The sequence below is a fragment of the Nelumbo nucifera genome, chromosome 7 (genome assembly GCF_055504915.1).
Source record: "Nelumbo nucifera cultivar China Antique chromosome 7, China Antique-T2T, whole genome shotgun sequence".
Taxonomy (NCBI): Eukaryota; Viridiplantae; Streptophyta; class Magnoliopsida; order Proteales; family Nelumbonaceae; genus Nelumbo; species Nelumbo nucifera.
In genome coordinates this window covers 17684384-17702207 of record NC_142655.1, presented here as the reverse complement: position 1 = coordinate 17702207, position 17824 = coordinate 17684384, and the positions used below count along the sequence as shown (strand labels likewise).

Sequence of the window (17824 nt, the reverse complement as noted above, 5' to 3'; positions counted from 1 at the left end):
AAAACCCAGGAGAAAAGAACGAATATGTAAAAACAATGGATGCATGGCAATAGGTATTTGGTTAATTAATACCAGATGAATTATGAACTGTAAAACCGGGATTAATCTTTATCATAAGGAAGATAAAGAAGAGTACTACCTCCTACATTGTAAGGCTGAATAAAATGCGGAAAATGACTTTTAGCACAGTTTCCAAGGCTGATTAGGGAATCCAAAAAGCTAATCAAGTCTGAATCAAGCATTGAATCTGAACATTTTTTAAAATGTTGGCATATTTCCATGTCATGAGCACCAACATGAAATAGGTTGGCATTTTAATTAATGAATTAGACATGAATTGGAGTAGGTCTCACAAAGAGCTAAATAGGTTGGCATTTTAAGTTTTGATTTAGTTTTGTTTTATTCAATTAAGATTTGACTAATTGTCTTAAATAGGTTTGATGAGTAAAAAGTTTAGATAGTTTGCATGTATATAGGCCAGTCATAGGTTTATGACTATGACTAGAGAAACACAAAAAAAAGACCTCTCCGACTCAGTCTAGCCAAGTATGTTGGCCCACATTTCTCTTACATTTCTGCTTTAAACCTTTAGTAGTTCTTTTCATGTGCTTGATCTCCTTTGTGAACACTTCCCACAATTTGATATGTAGTTTCTCACTAGAATTTCACGTATCACAGCATGATAAATCTTCCATGTTACATTTTTCTGTTGAGATACTTCTTTACTGAGATGTCAACTACAGAATAAATTAAGATTTTTTTTATCAGTTTCAGAATAAATTAAGATTATTAAATACAAACTTGAAAGTTACAATATTGTTCAAATTATGTTGCCCTTGTAATAGTATCGTTCCTGGTTCACAAAAAGTTATGTTAGATCAAGTCCTCATATAATAGAATAATAATCTTTATACATAAAAAAAAAAAAAAACCATTTCATTGCATTGAAGCACAATGCTTGTTTGCAAATCAACACACCCTTGAATAGTGCTGTCAACTGGACAGACCTGGTCCAGGTTAGGGTACACAGTCTTGACCCAATAAGTAAATATGTAGAAGTTCCAAACCAGGCTGTGTAATCAGAGCAATCAGGTCTGACCCAATAAGACCCAATTTGACAGGTAGACATCTATAACTTCAACTGTAATATGAACATAAACTTAATTATTGTTAAGTTGACACATTTTGGACATCTTAACAATGATGACATACATAAACATAATTATATATATAGACACACACACACACACACAATTATATTATATAGTTGGTTCAGGGCTTTATCGGTTTGGAACAACCAAAACTGATCCCAACCCAATTATAGATCGGACAGATAATGCAGACCCAGACCCTATATAATTGGGTCTGTTCAGTTCAGGTCTGTCAGGTTTGCCCAACCTATTGGCAGCCCTATCCTTGAAAGAGAATTCGTAACCAAAATATAGTGCAATTGTAATCCACTAATCCTACAGCCAGGAAAAAAGTTCTCAAATAGCAATGCGACAAAGTGTGAAAGATTCATATATTTGGAACAAATCCAGAAAGAAAAGAGTAACTGAAATAAGAAATGGCAAACTTGAATCTTCAAAGGAAACAGAAGAAAAGGTAAGCTTTTAGAAACTTCTATTGTATATTACTATATTTGTATGGCAGAAAAGACGATAGCAAACCTGCTTTCCAGAAGTTTGGGCAATTCGTTCTTGTTCCTTCAGAGCTTCTTCAACTCTCTGCACTGCTGCTCTAGCATTCTCAATCTCAGCACGTGCAAAAGACCTTTCCTCATCAACCAATTTTCTAGCATCTTCAGAAGCCTGGAATCAAATATATAGTGTGTTTTCCTAATAAGAAATGAGATTTGCATTGTTTATATCAGGGCCATTTGAGAATCCCAATTTGTGGTCCAATAAGAACATAACGTCAAAAGGTATAACTAAATTTATTATTAATTGTTGCGTTCAATAATGACAGATGAAAGAAAATTTCCTTAGTTTAAACCCTCTCTTTTAGTGAAATGCTGATTGGGGTAGGATTACTTCTCCTAAACAGAATGGAGGTCATGGTGGAAATTTTTTTTATCAAAGGTCATAGTAGAATTGTCTAGCCAGTACACATTAGGGACAACTGTTTCATGCCCTTCTTTGAACACTGGTGGCACTCTCCTGTTTCACCTCAGCTATCCAGCATGGAGAAGGAAGTTGGCTGACAAACAATATAACCAGATTGATTTCCATATTAGCAATGAGTAGCCAAAGGGTGACAGTTTTGTCAACCAGATATATATCACAATGCCTAGATCTGTCTTGTTTGGTAGGATGCTTTGTGAAATCAGATCCAGATGGATATTGCTAAATGATAAATAGTAAAGTGGAAGATAGTTTGCCCTTTTAATGTAAGAAGATTGAATACATTTTAATTTTACATAATTACATATTCAAGAGGGGGTTCTATGGTGCATGATGTTTGCTGATGACATGGTATTATTCGATGAAACTAGTGAAGGATTAAATGAAAAATTAGGTTTATAGACAACTGTATTAAAAACAAGAGGTTTTAAAATAAGGACTAAAATAGAATGCATGCAATGTAAATCTAATAATAGTAGGACTGTAGGAGAGCAAACCAGGGCACACTTAGGATTGGGGACCAAGAGATAACTCAATGTGACTTCTTCCGTTACCTTGGTTCAATAATTCATAAAAAGGACAGAATGAGGAGGGTGTTGCCCATAGAATAGAGCAGGATGGGCAAAATTGAGGGGTGTGTCTAGAGTCTTGTGTAATAGATAAATACCTCTTCAAATAAAAGAAAATTTCTATAAAATAGTAACAAGGGCAGCCATGTTGTATGGAACAGAGTGTACATTGCAAATGCTTAGATGGATCGGTGTTGGTGGAACTGTCGGTCATCCAAATATAAGAAACATATCGGAAATGTTGGAAATATTGTAAAAATTATAGACATGGTGGAAACATTGTAAACTATGCAAAATATAGAATCATATCTTATGAAATGATAAGAGAAGCACAGGCACACATTTTTAAATTATTATCTTGTTTAAAATCACTAAATAAAGCTAAGAAACTAAGGCTATAGACAAAAGAATATGTTCTGATGTTGCACTGTAAACCTTAAGATTTGGAGCTTCATGATAGAATGAGTTAAAGCAAAATTACACTCATAGAAAATGTAAATGGTAGTAATAGATCAACCAAATGATCTATTACACAAACACAAACTAATATTTAGCTTCATGTTTGAAATGAAATATTGAGTTAGCTCAAAGTGGAAATCATTTAAGTTAGGCGGGCAATAACATTGTTACTCCACATATCTACAATATTGTCACCAACTTATGTCATAATACTATCTCTTGTATTCCACATAGTGTGTTGGTAGTGTTCACTTGGGATATGTCGATTCTAGTAAAATTTCATGTTGCTGCCCATGGAAGTGGAAATGGAAATATGTCGTGGAAACTATCTCTTGTACTCCACATAGTGCTAGTAGTGTTCATTGGGGAATATGTCAATTCCAATAAAATTTCATGTCACTACCCATGGAAATGGAAACAAATATTAGGGAAATTAGGGACACTTTAAATCATGGGTAAAACAAGAAAGGAAAAGGTTAGAAATTAAGTTATATGAAGAAACCTAGGAGTAGCTCCAATAGGTGATAAAATGAGAGAAAGTAGATTGAGATGGTTTTGTCATGTTCATAAAATCTGCAGTACCGTTTAGAAAAAGTGATATGTTACAAGTTGAAGGGGCTAAAAGAGCTAGGGGAGACTGATGAGTTACCGCTCACCTCGGAAGCCCCTTCGAGGGTGGCTTAACCTCTTGAAACAGAAGATGAAGGAGAGAAGAGAGAGAAGGGTAGGAAGAAAATGACTCAGAGAGAGAGAGAGAGAGAGAGAGATAAAAGAGATATTCATTCACACTGCTTATTACATGATCAGGGCCTTATATAGCTGGCCTACATGTGTGCAATCATGGAGAGAATATCTTCTGGTGGCAGTGTAACTAACTCTGGAAGGCTCTGATTGTAACTAACTCTAAGGGCTCTACCGCGTGTCACACTACCCTTTCTGTCTTCTAGTGAAATGCTGATTGGTGGTGGCCTGCTCCACTCCCATAGTTGGGTTCGGAGGGAGTATTTGGGTTCCAACAATTTCTCCCCCCTTAGCATTGACCTTGCCCTCAAGGTCTAGGTTTGGAAACCTCTCGTTCAGCCTTAGATAAGGTTCCCAAGTGGCATCATCTGGAGGAAGCCTAGCCCATTCTACCTTGGCTTCTGGCACAACCTGACCACCTCGTCGAACCCAACGGAAATCCAATTTTCTGATAGGCTCCATGTCAATGTCCCCTTCTTCAGTGAATTGGGGCAAGTTGGATGAGACAGGAGTATGATTTCCCACCGCCTTCTTAAGAAGTGAGATGTGAAACACCGGATGAAGCTTTGAAATTACAGGGAGGTCCAACCGGTAAGCAACAAGGCCCACTCTCTCCAGAACCTTATAAGGCCCATAATACCTGGGTGCTAGCTTGTGCCAAGCCCGTCTTACTACCGAGATCTGGCGGTAAGGTTGGAGCTTAAGGTAAAACAAGTCACCCACCTGAAATTCTAGTGGGCGGTGGTGAGAGTCATAGCGGGCCTTCATTCGTTGTTGGGCTTTTGTCAAGTTAGACTTAAGCAATCTAAGAATCTCGTCTTCGCAAGTAGACAGGTCTCTACTTCTGCCACCTTGGATGACCCATATTCATAAGGTAATATGGGAGGGGATTCTCTGCCATATAGAACTTTGAAGGGTGTCATTCCAGCAGCCGACTGATAAGTCGAATTGTACCAGTATTCTGCCCACAGAAGCCAATGAGCCCACTGTCGAGGCTTCTCCACTGTGAAGCACCTAAGGTAGCCTTCCAAACATCGATTAAGAACTCCAGTCTGTCCATCAGTCTGCGGGTGATAACTCGTGGAGGGGTGTAGTTGGGTTCCTTGCAACCGAAAATATTCCTTCCAGAATGAACTCAGGAAGGCAGGGTCCCGATCTGAGACAATGGATCTTGGGGTTCCATGCAGCTTAGCGACGCCCCGTATGAAGATGTCAGCCACCATTGTTGCGGTGTAAGGGTGAGGTAATGCAGAGAAATGGTTGTACTTGGTGAGATGATCAACCACTACCATGATAACCTCCTTCCATGTAGAACAAGGAAGACCCGTGATGAAATAAGCAATGGGCTGCCCTTTCTGCATAAGTGGACTGACTTTGGTGAGCTGCTGAGAGAGCCTTGCTGAAATAAGCAATGGGCTGCCCTTTCTGCATCAAGACGGCCCCTACTCCTACACCCGATGCATCACATTCTATTTCAAAGGGCTGAGAGAAGTCTGGAAGAGTGAGGACTAGAGGGCTAGAAACTACTATCTTAAAGTCTTCAAAAGCCCGTTGTGCATTATCAACCCAACCGAAGGAATTCTTCTTTAATAGATGCGTTAGAGGGGTGGCCATAAGTCCATACCCCTTAATAAAGTGCCTATAATATCCGGTAAGCCCAAGAAAGCCCCGTAGAGCCTTTACAGTAGTGGGCTTGGGCCACTTCTGGATGTGTCTACATTTTCTGGGTCTACCATGACCCGCCCTACTACAACCACATGGCCTAAGTATTGAATTTGTCCTTGTCCAAAGGAACACTTTGTCATTTTGGCATGTAACTGGTGCCCCCTTAGAGTTGTGAGGGTGAGTTTCAAATGTTCCATATATGTGTCCCAATCCCTTCTGTATACCAGAATATCATCAAAAAACACCAGAATAAATCGCCTTAGGAATGGCCTGAAGATGTCATTCATGAGGACCTGAAAGGTGGAGGGGGCGTTGGTGAGTCCAAAAGGCATAACCAATAACTCATAATGGCCATCGTGTGGACCCGAATCTGATGATACCTGGACCCGAATCTGTGGATGTCAGCCTGGTGGACCCGAATCTGATGATACCTAGACCGCGGGTCTAATTTGGAGAACACTCGTGCCTCTCCTAACTCGTCCAGTAGTTCATCAATGAGGGGTATAGGAAACATGTCCTTCACTGTAATCTGATTCAAGGCCCGGTAATCTACGCAAAAGCGCCAACTACCATCCTTCTTCTTCACTAGGAGTACAGGGAATGAAAAAGGGCTGGTGTTGGTCTATATATGCCCTTTTGCCAATAGTTCTCTCACTACCTTCTCAATTTCCAGCTTCTGGAAGTAAGGGTATCTATATGGCCTCACATTTTCCTTCTCACATACACCATTACATTTACATGACATCTGACTCCCATTAGCCACATGGATCGAAAAGAGAGGAGTGGGTTGTATAGTCATACCTAGTTGCCTTGCCAAACGGCAAGTGATGGAATTCAGGGTAGAGCCACTGTCAATCAAAATCATCACGGTCCGGCCAACCAATCTTCGTTCTATTCGCATGGACTGAAGAGAGTTGAGGCCCATAAGGGTGTGTAAGGAGATCTCGACCCCGTCAGGTTCAGGTCCGTCTGGAATCGGTTCACAGTCATTTAAGTGCTCTAGTTCTGTCTCTCCCGGCTCTTCCTCTGTCTGTAGGAGAAACACCCGCTGGACCCGGCATTTATGCCCCGATCCAAACTTATCATCATAGTTATAACAAAGGCCTTTCTCGCACTGGGCATGCATCTCAGCCCATGAGAGACGTTTGAAGGGCATAGTGGGCCGAGGCAAGATGGGCTTCTGATGATCCCCAACCTGTTTCATAGGATGTTGATCGACCCATGGAGGAGTCCTCACATTCGGGTAGGTCGGTTTGTTGGCTCTGCGTAGGTTGTCGATTTTTTCTTCTTGCAGGCGAGACAATCCCACCGCAGCCATGACGGATATCCTCTCTGAGGCCTCCCACAAAATATCCTACTAAGGCTTTCTCCGGCCAACCGTGTACCCTGGTCGCCATTCACTCGAACTCGAGCTAGTACTCTGCTACCGTTCCAGTCTGCTTCAACCGAGTGATAAGCTCGTCGTAGTCCACGAACGTCATCGGCCCAAAACGGATGCACAGAGCTTCAGTAAACTCCGCCCAAGTTACCTGAGGATGATTTTGGCGATACCACTGGAGCCATAGAATCGCGTCTCCTTCTAGATGAATGGAAGCGATGGAGACACGCTAGTGTGCGGGAGTTTCATGGTATTCGAAAAATCTTTCTGCTCTAAAGATCCAAGGAATAGGACCTCCACCGAAATAGTTGGGAAAGTTGATCTTAGTGACTTTTCCAGTGGGGTAATACCCTGTTCTTTGGCTGCTAGAAGCAAAGGCTTCCGCTCTTACTGGGTGACTGGTCTCTCTGGATTGTTGCTGAGAGGCGAAGCTTAAGACAACCACTTTGAGTTCCCTGAGTTCGTTCAACACCTGGTGGAATCCAACCTCAAGCTGGTCGACCCTATCATCCATGGTAGAGGAACGTGTCTGTGGCATCGTGAAGCCTGTGATCTGGATAGCCTAGCTCTGATACCAATTGATGAGTTACCGCTCACCTCGGAAGCCCCTTCGAAGGTGGCTTAACCTCCTGAAACAGAAGATGAAGGAGAGAAGAGAGGGAAGGGTAGGAAGAAAATGACTCAGAGAGAGAGAGATAAAAGAGATATTCATTCACACTGCTTATTACATGATCAAAGCCTTATATAGCTGGCCTACATGTGTGCAATCATGGAGAGAATATCTTCTGGTGGCAGTGTAACTAACTCTGGAAGGCTCTGAGTGTAACTAACTCTGGGGGCTCTGCCGCATGTCACACTACCCTTTCTATCTTCTAGTGAAATGCTGATTGGTGGTGGCCTGCTCCACTCCCATAGTTGGGTTCGGAGGGAGTGTTTGGGTTCCAACAGAGACTGAAAAGCACTTGGGTGAAAGTAATAAGAAAAGATTTAAGCACCCACAATTTAACAATGGACTTCTTTTATAAGGAACAAAAATAATTAATTAAAGAAACCAACCAGCATGTATATTATTGGATGCATATGAACTCCCCCTATTAGCTAGGAAAGATTGTTTGATGTTGCCATGCTTCTGTGATTTGGACCTTGTGGTAGGAAAGGAATACAATAATTTTTTAGGGGAAAGAAAGAAGTAAGGAGGCAATAATTAAAAGCATTACAGTAAGGGTAGCAAATTGGGAGAAGACAATGGATTTTTTCTCAGACTTCACAATTAGGACAGCAGTTTCATCATCTAAAAATCCAAAAGTAAAGATGGATTGGACATTACCAATTAGGGGTGGTTGAAGCTGAATTTTGATGGAAGTAATTTGGGCAATCCAGAGCATTCCAGAGTCAGGGGAGCAACAAGGGATGAGAACGGGATTTTGCTTGCAATATATTTAGGTCCAATAGGTCAAGGATATTCAATCAGATCAGAACTTATGGAAACAATATTTGGAGTGCAAAAGGCTAAGGAAATAGGAGCTGAAAGATTGATTATTGAAGGAGATTCCAAAGTGGTAATCAGTTGGCTAATGGTGGGTAGTAAAGCTGTTTGGAGTTATAGAAATGAAACCAAACGATTTAGATGGTTTTCAAAAAGCATGCATCTAGAATCCAATGAGTACAAAGATCAGCTAATAGTTTGGCCAATGATTTAAAAGGTGCACCTAGGCACACAGGCAAAGCGCATTTTAGGGTATGTGCCTCGCCTTGGTCCTAGGCGCACGCCTGGTCCGCCTAGGTGTGCGCCTGATGCACCTCGTGCCTCAGCCCAAGCGTGCGCCTTTTGAAAATTTGATGTTTTTTTGCCTTTTTGTACCTAACGATTGGGTCAGGGGCTCCACCCCTAGACCCCCATGCCACACCCCTTGAGACAAGCCCAAACAAATCTGTTAAAATTATAATGTTGTTCATTTTAGGTCCGAGAACCCCCTATTTTCTAATGTTGTTCATTCATTCATCCTAATAAAATATCTTCTTAAAAATCAATTAAAATTATAAAATCATTATTTTTTATATGAGAATTAAGAATTTAAGACCCTAACATGGGCTTGTTTGGGCTTGCCTCGAGGGGCGTGGCACAAAGGTGACTCGTAGAATCAGGAATGTAATATGTTTTACGTCACATTAGCTACTTGAAGTAATGTGATTGAGGAAAAAAAGAGAATGTGGGTTTTACATGCTTCAAAATGTTTTATATGTTTGATTTTATTTTTAAATTCTCATTTGAATATGCTTTACATGTTATGTTTATGTATTTCAATTTTAGGTAATAGGTTTTTAAAACATTTATTTTAAAATTTAAGTTTATATTTTTTTATTAATATTATGTTTAATATTTTTTATTTTTTGGTATTTTTTTGAATTTTCTGGCATTTTATATTTTTTTAGAATTTTTTGTATTTTTACGCCTTGCTTCAAAAAGGCGTGTGCCTTGCCTTGCGCTTTTAAAACACTGAGTTTGGAAAACTTTCTGGCTAAAAATGGGACTAGTAGGAAATAGTTATTTTGGGCTCTCATGTAAGAAGTATGTGTTGGGGTAAGATAACAAGGGCCCTGTACACAAAATCTCTATGAATAGTAAATCACAACATCTTGTTGTACTTGTTTGTCTTTAATTAATGGAATTCATGATCTTTGCTACTATCAAAAAAAATAGTATAATTGCAAATATGCTATTGGACCTCTTTACAAATTCAGTAAGTCTTTCTAATCCTAGCCACTGGTTAAAGAAGTGGAATGGATAATTCAATAAGTCTTTCTCTACTAAACCCTAATCCATACCCTCTTGGCATCGTGGACTCTATACATATGATATTATCATATTAGAGACCTAAAAGTGTGTTAAACATCCAGCCATAGAGAGCTTAATTTTGGGAACAGAAAAGGCTACCAAAGGCCTTCACGTTAAGAGTTAAGTGGGTGAGAAGAACTACAAATAGCTTGGCAGATGGTCTAGCTAAGCAAGGGATACAAAGAACTCAATTGTATTGGGCTCAATTGTAATATCTGGGTTGAGTCAGCTTTTCTATAGCTGTTCTTTTTATTTTTCCACAACTTCTTGTTGTATTCATGCCTTTTTTTATAATGAAATCACTTCTGTGTTGCTGATCAAAAGAAGGCCTTCACATTAAGAGTAGATTTGCAAGTCTGGAAATTGCAAGTTGTGCCTAGGCCCAACCCAACCAATAATATTTTTATACATACATTACACACACACACACACATGTGTGTGTATGTTTTATTTTATAATATATGATATATTCAAATATATAAATATTATAAAATTACATAGAATATTATATATATATATATAATATTTTTATAAAAAGTCAACAATGTTAGTCCCAACTATCGATAAATGGTAACCTAGGCCCATTGGGTATAGGTGTAGTCAAGGATTAAAATTTCGTCAGGTATTGAGGCGTATCAGCCAATACATATTGTATCAATGACCCTCCGATATGCCCCTATACTAAGTGTTTCGGGGTCTTACCTATTTCAGGGGTAGGCAGGCCTTAAACCGACCACCCTGAACTGGATTGGAAAAAAACAAAAAAAAAAAAGAAAGCAGCTAAAGATACAGGCTGATACGCCGGATGGGGCGTATTGGCCGTATCTATATTTTGAACCTTGGATGGAGATTTTAGAAATACACAAGGCCACAACATTGTTATGTTTTCGGGACCTATCAGTTTTGGAGATTGTACAAGGGCTGAGTTCACTGCAGTACTTAATGGACTACAGCAGGTAACAGAAATGAATATCACAAATTTAGTTATTGAAGGTGACTCTAAAGTTGTGACTGGATGGTTAAAAATTCATGAAAAAGCAGTTTGGATTTATAGAAATGAATTGAAGCAGATCGAATAGTTAATTAGAAGCTTAAGATAGAATGGGTGCAAAGATCTGCAAATGGGGTGGCTGATACATTGGCTAAGCAAGGGGTTAACAGGACTCATTTGTACTGTGCTAGATTGTAACTTTTGTAACTTTTTTGAGGTAGGGTAGTAATCACTACCCTACCTCAGGGTACTTATACTCTTATTTGTGATTTGCAATAATAAAAGTGATTCAGTTACATATAAAAAATTAAAAAAAAAAAAAAAGTGATTCAGTGATAGGGACTGCCTATCACAAGAGCTTCTTTGAGGGAGCTCGGACCTCCTAAGAGGCACAGATAAAGAAGAAGAGGAAGAAGAAAAAGAGTCTGTTCGGCCAAAATGCCCCTTTCAGTATCTATTCACATCCATTCATAGCAGCTACCTTACTTGCACTGGATCAGAGCTAACTAACTCTGTCAATTGTAACAAATAACAAGCTTGCTGACATGGACCCCTCACATAAGTTATCTTGTATGAAAAAAGCAGGACTAAGGAAACGGGCCAAGTAGCTTGACTGGGCTTGTGGACATGCCCATCACCCAGATTGTTAAACCACTGACTCACCACAAGGGGAAGAAAAGGTTCTGTTTCCAGGTCATTTTTTAAAACTTTGCTTTTAAGTGGGCTCATAATTCAAAAAAGGTTGGAACCAAATGGATTGAAGGATAAAAGGATAGAAAAGAGGAACCCGATAGACGATTAAATTTGGGTAGTGACTACGCACCAACCAAGAGGTGTAAAAATATCAAAGAGCAGGTCAGTGATATGTTGAACCAGGAAGCTATGACATGCATAAGAGTCAATAAACACTGATAAACGTTAAAGCTAAAAGATAGAACTGAGGTGGGGTAGTAAGAAAAAGTGATCGAAGAAAATCTATCTCCAGCACTGTCCCTAGGAGTGCAATTTGAGCTGGATTGGGTTGGAAAATTGTTAAAATTTCAACGGGCCGAGGTGTAAACTCTTCAAATCAGGTATCCAACTTGTACCTCTAAGTGGCCCAAGAATCTGTTAAAGTTCTCCAATTTATTCATGTACCTCTAGACCAATCTAAAGATAAGTTATGGTTTAGTGTCGGTAGGTGAAAACAAGAGTAGGTAGGGGTGTCAATGGATCAGGTTAAGTCAAGTCATAAACCCACTTTGACCTGACAAAACTCAACCAGTTGACATAGTAGTATTGAAAAATTGTAAATATAGACTTCAATAAGAAAAAGGGTACTGTTAACAAAATTGGGTGGGTCGGGTTAAGTAATTCCTATTCGAGAAGTGGGGGACAGGTTCGAGTTGAAAGTCATGGATAAAGAGATTCCTAATGATAATGCAGGGTTTGGCAATGATGGTGATAATCAGACTCAAAGTGGAGTGGTTTCACCAATTTAGATGGTTGACATGATGGATGGTCTAGAAATTCACCATTAATCTCTACGTGAAGGCTTAGTTGCTTCTTCATGACGCCTAGGTTAGTAGAAAGTGTTAAGGTTTCAATTGGAGGGTTAGCATGGATAAGGTCGATGTAGGACTGTGAACCAGGGTATCACATTAAGACTTATGAATGGTAATTTGGCAGATTCACTGAATGAAGATAAGTGGAAGAAGGATCAGAATTTCCATAATAAAAGGTTCTGTTATTGTTCAAAAAAAGGGTAAAACTGCAGCTAGAAGATTTAAAAATTCCAAGAATCATAAGTCTAAGTTACTAAAGTCTTCTCTGTATTGAAAAGTGGCAGTAGTGGTGCTGATTCACACAAAAGTTTGAAGTCTACAAAAGAGGGGCTCAAAACAAAATCCACAGGTTCACAATCACTCATTTGGGTGGGAAAAAAATAATATTTCAGATGAATCTTCTACTGGTGTTGGGTTTGTCAAGTAATGAAAAGGATGGAAGAGAGGTAGGGAATGAATAGCCACAGGTAAGATAAGGAGCACTTAAAACAGATTGGTAATGTAGAGGACAAATACACGAAGAGGAACTCCCAAATTTTTGTTTTGTGAAACACATTATCTGCAGACCAGAAGAGGAAGTATGGAACACGTTGAGAAGGTCTGTTTTGATAATAGAAATGAAGATTCTGAAGTAGAAGAAAAACAGGAGGATGAGGGACTGAAGAGTTTGCAAAAAAGTGTTTTATTGAGGAGCATTGTTTAAGGGAGGGGTGGAGAAGTAAATTTGATGTAGCAAGGGTAAACTTAGGAAGGTATGGAGTCAGGGTTAGATATGGTAGGCAGGTAGTCTAGGTTTACTGTGGCAAAGCCTTTAGCTGTCTTTACTAAAATTTCATGTGGGTGTGTGGTTTTGTTTATAAGAATTTGAGTGTGGGCAGTATGGATGAGCATTGTTCGGTTAAAACCGAAAATTTCAGTTTCGGTTTCGGTTTTCAGATTAGGAAATTTGGTTTACTAAATTAACCAAACTTTATTATTTATAATATATATAATTATATATTAATATATATGTTATATATTATATAGAATATATATAATATATTATATTACATATTATAATATATAATATTATATTATAAAAATATATTATTATTATATATATACTGTATAATATATATAATATGTTAATGTATATTAATATATTAAATAAATTTGGTTTTAACCGAAATAACCAAAATTTTTGGTTTTTCATTATTTTGGTTTCAGCTTGGTTTTCCATTTCAAACTTTAGTTTAAAAAAAATGGTTTATTTGGCTCATTTTTTTAACCAAATAAACCGATTACTCACCCCTAGTGGGCAATATTGTATTTGGAAGAGGGAAAATGTGTTGTCATTAACTTCCATGTTCCATTTAAAAAACAATCCATGTTCCATGGGTTTGGATTGATGGTTAATAGTTCTGTTATAGTTGGGAAGGGATAGATAAAGATTGTTTGCAGGTTTGGATTGGTAGGAGAAGTTGCAGTGTGCCAGGAAGGTGTTGTTTCCTTGTCTTTTTCAATCTCTTTCACTAAGTTTTATTGCCTCTGTATCATTCTTTTTTTTTAATCAAAAAAAAATGTTGACAGCAATAAGGATTAATTTAAATCTCATCATCCCAGCAAAACAAAAAAGAAGGTTCAACAAAGCAAACAACTACATACATGCATCTACATGCATGGCACTCTAGTGAGAATAAAAATGACCATTCAATGCACGTGCTTGTATGTGCCATTGTTTCTTTCTATGTCTATGTAATATAATTATACATATGACAGTAAGTGCAAATGTGCAATACATATGACAGAAATATACATTCACTGCATGTGTATCTTTCTGTGTCTGTGTATGGCACTCTTTTTTTTTTTTTGAACAGTGCAATACAATACTTTATACATTTCATAAACATTACGTAAATGACAGAAAGAAAATATTGCCTCTTTTGATATAAGAAATAAAACACAGAAAATATGACTGAATGATTTATATACAAATTTTAAAGGCCACTACAGCACCTGCTTGAGAATATTTGCCAACTTTTTCACTTCTGACTTTTCATGAATTAGATCTCCTTCACTTTTAGTCAACTGTACTGCTAACGCTTCCACCTGAAGACATACAGTACAATACTGCAATTTAAGGTCTTACCATACATTTTGGTTAAAAGGCATCATATATAGTAAGAATAATTATATGAAATGTGCACAAAACCATAATAAACATTGTCAGAAGAAATTCATCAAGAAAGAATATATTTAGTTGTGAAAAAAGGAAGAAGACAATATAAATAAGATATAAAGAATTTTACAGCTAATATTTCTGACTAAAATATTATAGTCTTCATTTTAAGATTGACAAAGTTGGCTGTAATTATATAAGGCATTCTGAAACTAGGAACCATAATAAAAACTACAAGGGCTTTAATTGAATCATATAGGTTAAAGAGTAAAAGTCTTCAATTTCTCACAATATAAATATGACAGAAAGTATCTTACAGCTAATATTTCTAACTAAAATATGATCGACTTAACTTGACAAAGTTGGCTGCAAATCTGCAATTATATAAGACATTCTGAAACTGGGAATCATAATGCAACTACAAGGGCCTTAATTATATCATATAGATTAAAGAGTAAAATTCCATTATTTCTCATAAAACCAACATATTATCATATCATAACTCAACTCAACTAAGCCTTGTCCCAACAATATTGGATTGGCCACATGAATGTTCTGCCACTCCACTATGTTCAGTGCCATATCCATCATTAAATTATGGACTCTTAAACAAATAATCGCAATGTATATGCACAATATTAGAGGTGGTAACCAACAATCATATAAAGTAATAGATGACAATTGACAGCAAAATACAAATCAATAACTGTATAAAGCATAGACTTAATATAAAGATGAGGACCATAATGGCCCTAGAGTTTAAGCAAAGACCACTAGCTGGATTTGGCTTTTGGAACCAATTAGAGCGAAGACTGCAAATACATAACTTCACTTTTCTTTCGACACTTACTCAGAAGCAGATATTTTTACACGAAGCACTCCAAGAGGTTGCAGCCAGGTAGAGCATTATATTTTTAGAGTGCCCCGTTCATTTTACAAAAACAACTCAGGTAATAACTCATCTAAAAGATAAGGAAAAGAAGCACACAAAATCTTTTAATGACTAGATTCTATATTGTGGTATTTCCTTTCTAGAAATAAAAACTGGTTGAAAAACTAAAACAAAACTATGGTCCCAAGGAATAAATAACAATAGATACTAAACGGTATGTTTGATGAATATTTCCAAAAGTTTGAAACCACTCCCACATAAATAAGAGTATTACATATGGAAAGAAGATAAGAATATACAGAACCAACCATGGCAATTGCCTCCTCTACATCATCCTTGTTTCTACCAGCCACACGGCCTCTCAAAGATTCCAAAGCATCTCTGAGCTTCTTCAAAAGGACATGTCTCTCAAGTGAAGCCGCATCTTTAAATCTAGCCTGAATTTAAAGAAAGGCTCAGGTGCAATTCACTCAGAATATCATCAATTCACCTTTAATGTTGATATTCTTTTCCACTTTGAAAATTTTAAAAAAGGACAAGAAAAAGAAATAACAAAATACTATTGCTATAAGATGGAACTGATATTACTTAATGTTGTTTTCATAGTGATTTCAGGAAGAACTATACTGAATGAGACTATTAAAAATTACAAACATGTGTGAACAATGTAACCAGGAAAGGACTACAAATTTAGTAGGCATGAACCTCCTCAGACAACTTAGCAGCAGCAGCCAGACCCTTCTCAAATTTACTGGCAAGGTCCCGAACTGAGAGACGCTTTTTCTGTTCTATTAGCTTTGCGGTCTCCCGTGCAACAATATCTTTCATGGACGGCACCTCTGGACCCTCCTTCGGTTCCATAATCTTATTGTTGGCTCCTATTCTATAATGTGGAAATCGATTTGAGACAAAGCTCACATCGGCCGATACCGACGGAACCGCGTCCCTCTGCATGGTATTTCCAAAATCCCGGCTTACCCTCGTCATCTTCACTGACTGAACCTCTGTATATCATCAAAAGGACCAAAATGAACAATAACAACAACAAAAGAACAAGAACAAGAAGAAGAATTCTATCAAAATCAAGGTATAAAAATTCCACTAAAAATGGCAAGTCTTATAAAATAAAGCCACAAGGTAGATCATCCTCACCCCCAATTGTTTTCATTAAATTAAGTTACCCATTCTTCTAAAATTCAAAACAATGGGAAAAAACAGGTCAAAATTGGACTTTAAAGATAAAAAAAGATCCTGACAAACCAAAATCGTTGAATGGATAAAGGTACCTAACCTTTTCTTTCTCTCTCTCTCTCTCTCTCCTTTTCGTTTTTTTTTCGGCCGGGAGGGGAGGAGGAGCTCCCGCATTGCACTAGGATTTTAATTGGTAGCTAGTGATAGACATAGATGAAACTTATATAACATCTATTCTCCTCAGAATGCATTGTCACAACTAAATGTAGTAGTTTCCTCACACCCCCACTCCTCTGCTACTAACCAAACCTCCTGACTTCTTTAGAGTACAGAAAGCCATGAATTTTCATAGACTCCATCAAGGAACAATGATCCAAAATTCGCAAATTATGAAGCTCGAAAATACAATACCTACATAACTTTGAAAGGTGAAATGGAAAACAAAACTAACCCAGATGAAACCAATCCTCGCAACTCGATCATGAAACAGTGGAAGCTTCAACATTAAAACTCTTAGGACAAACAAACTGGAACCCCAGCCACTGGATCATTCAGAGAAAAACAGAGAAAAATAACCCAGAAAAGAAGCTCAACAATGAGAACTTTTTTTTACTTACAGATCATCAAGTAGGAATTAATGGTCAAAAAGGAGAGCTTTAATTATCAGATTCTTCGATCGGTCAGAGCTCGCTCGATCATCTGCTGAAGACTCCAAGTGGATATTTTTGGAGATGAGAATGAAAGAAAGAGCAGCAGAAAACAGAATGGAAGAGGAAGAGAGAGGGTTTTAAATATGAACGGAGAGAGAGACTAAAGATGTTAACTTTTTTAAAAGGAAAAGAAAGCAAAAGAAAAGCCGCCCTCGCCACCCTCTCTCTATCTCTCTCTCCCTCCCTCTCCCCACTTGAATTTTCTCAGCGTCATAAAGCTTCTGCTTACTTGAATCTTAAACCTCTAGACGGGACCCACTCTGGCTTGTTTCAACCGATAGACTGGGGGAGTCTGGAATTGCACCCTCTAGTTGTTCAAATTTACGATAGTGCTTTCGTTGAGCTGCTTTGAAGAAGTTATTGACCATGTGCGGGTGACCCCACCTGCGGAGTTCATTCCAAATCCTTTTGCTCCAAAGTCGAGGATCCCAATCTGACGGTTTTGAACGTGCCGCATCACATAGAATGTATTTCCTGCATAAATCCAGAGACCCCGGTTAAAATGCGGGAATGCTCCTCAGATGCCAATCTGAGGGCTGAAAGCAGTGGGGAACCTCCCTTCATCTT

The 17824-nt window shown here is 38.1% G+C and overlaps 1 protein-coding gene across 5 annotated transcripts in view; it reads right to left on the bottom strand.

Annotated features, from left to right (window-relative positions):
* Positions 1-17551, bottom strand: part of SCAB1 (plectin-like protein) — a 37114-nt gene extending 19563 nt beyond the window's left edge. Inside the window, exons 1-6 of one of the 5 annotated variants that reach the window (XM_010273613.3) lie at positions 17165-17469; positions 16999-17074; positions 16062-16360; positions 15665-15793; positions 14302-14394; positions 1671-1811 (exon numbers count right to left, since the gene is read on the bottom strand). In XM_010273613.3, the coding sequence (XP_010271915.1) occupies positions 1671-1811; positions 14302-14394; positions 15665-15793; positions 16062-16343 (645 nt within the window). In that variant the 5' untranslated portion in view covers positions 16344-16360; positions 16999-17074; positions 17165-17469. Of the gene's footprint in view, positions 1-1670; positions 1812-14301; positions 14395-15664; positions 15794-16061; positions 16361-16998; positions 17090-17164 lie in introns of those variants that run through there. The other 4 variants (XM_088891460.1, XM_010273614.3, XM_010273615.3 and 1 more) reach the window with 4 other exon arrangements.
* Positions 17552-17824: the final 273 nt, after the last annotated feature.